The sequence below is a fragment of the Cryptomeria japonica genome, chromosome 10 (assembly GCF_030272615.1).
Source record: "Cryptomeria japonica chromosome 10, Sugi_1.0, whole genome shotgun sequence".
Taxonomy (NCBI): Eukaryota; Viridiplantae; Streptophyta; class Pinopsida; order Cupressales; family Cupressaceae; genus Cryptomeria; species Cryptomeria japonica.
Genome location: NC_081414.1, coordinates 11,379,229 through 11,384,246, shown reverse-complemented (window position 1 = coordinate 11,384,246; position 5,018 = coordinate 11,379,229). Strand labels below are relative to the sequence as shown.

General features: G+C 36.0%; 1 protein-coding gene across 1 annotated transcript; it reads left to right on the top strand.

Annotated features, from left to right (window-relative positions):
* Positions 1–375: 375 nt before the first annotated feature.
* Positions 376–4,509, top strand: LOC131858744 (uncharacterized). Its single transcript, XM_059212189.1, has 3 exons — positions 376–709; positions 895–928; positions 4,020–4,509. Exons 1-3 carry the CDS (start codon positions 376–378, stop codon positions 4,507–4,509), a joined length of 858 nt encoding a protein of 285 aa, XP_059068172.1.
* Positions 4,510–5,018: the final 509 nt, after the last annotated feature.

Genomic DNA, 5,018 nt, shown 5'->3' with positions numbered 1-5,018 from the left:
TCTTAACCGGGCTAAAGCACTCTTAACCGAGTGTCACTCCTAATAGGTTGTTCTATGACCTTAACCGGTCAGATCTCTATTATGCAAATAGTTGATCTTTGTGGGTACTAATTCCCACCGTGGTTTTTCCCATTTGGGTTTCCACACGAAAATCATTGTGTTATGAGTTGCATGTTTTATTGGGTGTTTGTTTATGTGGTTATATTTATTACATGCATATTGATTTTCAAGTTGCTTAGAGTGGTGATCAGATTTATAATTTTTTGCTTGCACTGATTCACCCCCCCCCTCTCAGTGCCTTATAAGTTTATTAATTGGTATCAGAGCATAATTCCCTCAAGGCTTAACCGCTTGGGAAGGATCCTTAAGGCTATCATGGGAGATATGAGTTACAGGGAGATTTCTAACTGGCTTGCAGAATCTGAAGAAGCCCAAGGTGAGTTAAGGGTCAAGTACAAAACTTCATTGGCTAAAAGGAGAGAGTTGGCTGAGCAGTTGTATGAACTTAGTAAAAATAGTTCATCTGAAGAAGCTAACATTGATGCATTAGCTAATGAGGTGGAAAAGATGAATGATGAGAAGTCAAATCTAAGAAGAGAGCTAGAAGCCCTAACCATCCAGATGAGTTACGAGTTGGAAGCCAGGAGGGCTTCTGAAGACAAAATCAGAGAGAAGGATCATGAGATCTTTAAACTGAACCAGGAGATTGGTACCCTACATGCACATCTTCATGAGGAAAAAGAAGAAAAAGAATAAATACAAGTTGATCTAGACATGACTATGTCCCTTAGAGAAAGTATTATGAAGAAGAATGAAGACCTTACTAAGGAGTTGGCTGACGCTAATGAGATACTTGCTAAATTTAACAAGAGCACTACTATGCTTGATGAGCAGATTTAGTCACAAAGGCAGAAAGGAGAAACAAAAGGTTTGGGATATACAACCTTTGAGAAAGGAGAGCCTTATGGTACCAAGGACACCATGCATGAAGATAAATCTGCACCTAAGAACAAGAAAAGCACTAGTAAGAAATCCTACAAACCGGTATGCTTTAACCGTCACAAGGAAGTTCATACTACTAATGTTTGTAGAAGTAGATCAGGTGTTGTTAATGGATATAGACCTAATACATATAATGGAAATAAGCTTAGTACCTTTAATGGTTATTGCTACACTTGCAACAAGTATGGGCATAGAGCTATTGAGTGTAGGTCTAGAGTAAACAATCAGAGATCATACATGAATCAGAGGTCTAATGGTGAATGGAAATGGTATTTCAATGACCAGAGAAGCCCTACTTCACAGAGACCCTATGTGAACCGATCTAGTCCTTATTAAATGGACTAAAGACATAATGTGAATTCTTCAATCTGTCACAAATATGGTCATGGTGTTATGAATTCTTGGAGAAAAAATGGTAGAGGCAATGTTGGACCATAGAGAGCATCTGGAATGGCATGTTTTCATTGTCACAAACCGGGACACCTTGCAAAGTTTGAAGAGCAAGAATGAATCAACCGGTTAATCAGTATGTTGACCAACAAGGTAAGAAGAAATTTGATGTGGAAGAGACCATGGCTAAGATGAAAAAAATTTGGAGAAAGAAGAGTGAGGATAAACCATCAGAAGATTCTAAGTCTTCACCCAATGTAGAGAATTTGTCACCAATAAACTAAGCTATGTATAAAGCTTAGGGGGAGCTTATTGTCAGATCCATTTTCGGACCCCCTATATGGTGCACAGTAAGTCAAATATGCATATCTTGATGCATTATGATGTTAAAGAATTTTTGTGATCTAACTGGTATATTGGATGTGTTATCAGGATCAGTAACAAGTTTTAGGGTTGAACAGTGATTAGGGTAAGTTCAACCGGTATTGCATTTAATGTAGTTATAAAAGGTAAATAAAAGGATATTTTAAAGTTTCATTTGTTACCTTTGCATTCTTGAGAGCATTTGGAGAGCGACTAAAGTAGAGTACAACTTTTGATTGTTGCATTGATGAAGTTAACAACAAATTGAGGAGATTTGCAGTGAAGTGAATCGGTGAAAGTGAATTCAAACCAGAAACCCTAGCATGGAAGAAGTTGAAAGGTATTTATCTAAAAACCTACTTTTGTGTCTGAAATTTCAAAATGGATACACCACACTTTGTAGATGTTACTGAAAGGCCTAGACCAGAATTAAAGAGGCATCCACATAAGTCGATTGAAACTGATCCAGCTGGAGCCCTATCCAGCATACCTTATGGTGTCTTGCATGTTGAAGATATTAGATCCTATATTCATTACAAGCTAGAAGATTTGGGAACCTTTGCTATGTTTAATTAATACCAAACACTGTATGATGAAGAAGGAGTGATAAAGGATCAATTCAGAAGGGTTACCGATAAAGGTTTTCATCATGCTGTGAATTTTCTTTGATGAATTTGAAGAAGACCATATCAGATATGTTTTGAGTAGGATACATGATCAATTTATGTTGTTGGATCGACCACATAAGATTACAAATGAATCTATTCATGTTGTCATCAGATTATGGGCAACCAGTGAAGTTCCTATGTTAATAACAATCCCGAAGGATGAAGTCACCTGATTGACAAAATCTAAATGGGATGGTCATGCAATGACTATAAATGAGATTAATGATCCTGAAGTAAAGTATGCATCTATGGTCATTGGTTACAAGGTTTATCACTTGAGCAAAATGAATAACATTCTCGGAGTTGCAATCCACACAGCCTACCAGATGTTGAAGGAAAATGTCGACTATGATCTTGCAAAAGCTTTGAGAACCCAGTTGATACTGAATCTTGAATTAGTCAAGAAGGATATATAAGAGATAAAAATTCAAGTTTGGATAGTTGATCATTGGTTTATTTTTCTATTTCCAGAATTCCTTTCTCGGTATTGGTGATATTTAGTGGTCAGAGGATACACGAGCAATGTTACAGATAAAGAACAATATTAAAATGCTTGGAAATGAATTCACTAAGATAATCTAGGGTTATTTCAAAGACTTCCAAAACAAAATGCATGCTAGAGAAAGGATACTGGAAAATGTTGTTAAAAGGTATGAAGATTCTATCTGTTTCATGGTTGATACAAACAAGTGTCAAACGGAGGCAGTATAACCTAGGACATCATGGGTGATGCCCATGGGTTATGAGGTAGAATTTGATCTTTTGATTTCCTATGTTCATCATCTTCTATCTACACTAGTAGATCTAAGTGCAATGAGGTTTGGAACCTTTAAAGAGAAATCTATTGAGGTACATTCAAAGTTGGCCAAACTGGTTATTGCAAAGAAATTTAGAAAAAGAGGTTCAAGAATTTGTTGTTTCACAAGGATTTACTAAGGAGATGATTCATGAGGCAAGAGCTAAGTTTGAAGCTAGGAAGGACGGAACATCTAGTACACCCACCGATAGACAAACAAGGAGTACAATTGTCAAGGAGAAGCCCCCTCCTCCTCCTAAGATTCAAATCAAAAGGAAAGGTACAGAAATCAAGCTACCAACACAGATAGCCACCAAAAAAAGGAAGAAGGAACAAGAAAAAAGAGTTGTTGTTGAAGAACAAGGATAGGAATTTGAATCAAAAGGAGAAAAGAGAGAACTGAGAGCTAGTGGCAAGAAATCTGGTAAGCCACCGATAAGTAAACTTACTTCACTTGAGAAATTATTGGAGAAAATAAGGAAGTATGGAATAATAGTTGGTGTAAAAAGGCATTATGACAATTTTGGAGAAGAAGAACAAAAACAGATTGAAGATGCAGTTGTTTGGTCAATGGATAAATGTAGTAAAGCACTAATTGAATTGCAAGACTAGATACCTGATTCATTATATGTTAAGCTAGAAGCTAGATGGCAGGCAAAAATAAGGCAAGATAACAAAATAATTGAATTTGTTCTTATTCATTTGCAACCAGAATCCTCTAAGGAGGATATACAGAGTATTCTTCATAATTCAAAATCACTATTTATAACAAATAAGAGGTAAACTATATTGCTTGTCAGTAAATCCCAGTCTGTTCAAGATGAGACTAAGGAAATCTTGAAGAAGTTTTTAGGATTGGTACCTGAAGAAGAGGAACCAGAGAGAACTAAGGGAGAAGAACTCCCTGAAAAATTGAATATTGATGATATCATACCAGATGAAATTTGGTTTGATGACACAACAGTTGATACACACACTAAGCAAGAAACAATCATTATCACTGATGAAGAGACAGTGTTACCGAAAGACATCTCCATCAATAAGGATAAAGATACAGGAGAAGAAGAGAAAGACAATGATGTAGAAGAGATTGAGACTGAAGAAAATGTACAAATAGATGATGTACAGAAGGAAGAGATGCAAAAAAATATTGATGTTGAGCAATCTACAGGGCAACCGGTGAATACAAAAGAAATGCAGAAGGAAAGTGGACAAATTAATGTTGAGCAACTGGTGAATACAAATGCTGAGGAGACGAAAGAGCCATCGGTAAAGACATATGAGAAGTAGAAAGATAAAGAGAAGCAAGAAGAAGAGAATGAGTAGAAAGTGACTTCCTGGTCACTTACATCAAAGAAGATCCTTGATGATGATGAGGATGATGACACCGTATCCATTCAAGGACCAATCAATATGGATATGATGAGTCCTATGTTGGCATTATAACAGACAAGGAGAGATTGTTGGCATTTCAATAAGGATATTGAGAAGGTTGTTGATGATTATGGATATAACTGATTAAGGATGTTTACTATCTTAATATTATTATTTTGTCATTGATGTCAAGAAATTGATTTTCTAATTCAGTATGATGTTGCCATATCTTAAGAAGTATGATTTGACGAGTATAAAAATGTCAGTAAAAGATACAAAAAGAATATGATGAATAAGGGGAGGAATAAGTTATTCAATGGGCAACTATTACCGAGTTAGACAATGATGAGATCATGATGTTTAGATTGTAAGGTTAATACTATACTATGTTACCAAGCAAAGAACCTAGTTGGTAAACCCTAAGG

Coding starts and splice junctions, on each gene's coding strand:
- LOC131858744 (XM_059212189.1), top strand. CDS start 376: ATGGGAGATATGAGTTACAGGGAGATTTCTAACTGGCTTGCAGAATCT. Junction 710..894: donor TAAACTGAACCAGGAGATTG/GTACCCTACATG, acceptor CTTGATGAGCAG/ATTTAGTCACAAAGGCAGAA. Junction 929..4,019: donor GCAGAAAGGAGAAACAAAAG/GTTTGGGATATA, acceptor ATTGCTTGTCAG/TAAATCCCAGTCTGTTCAAG.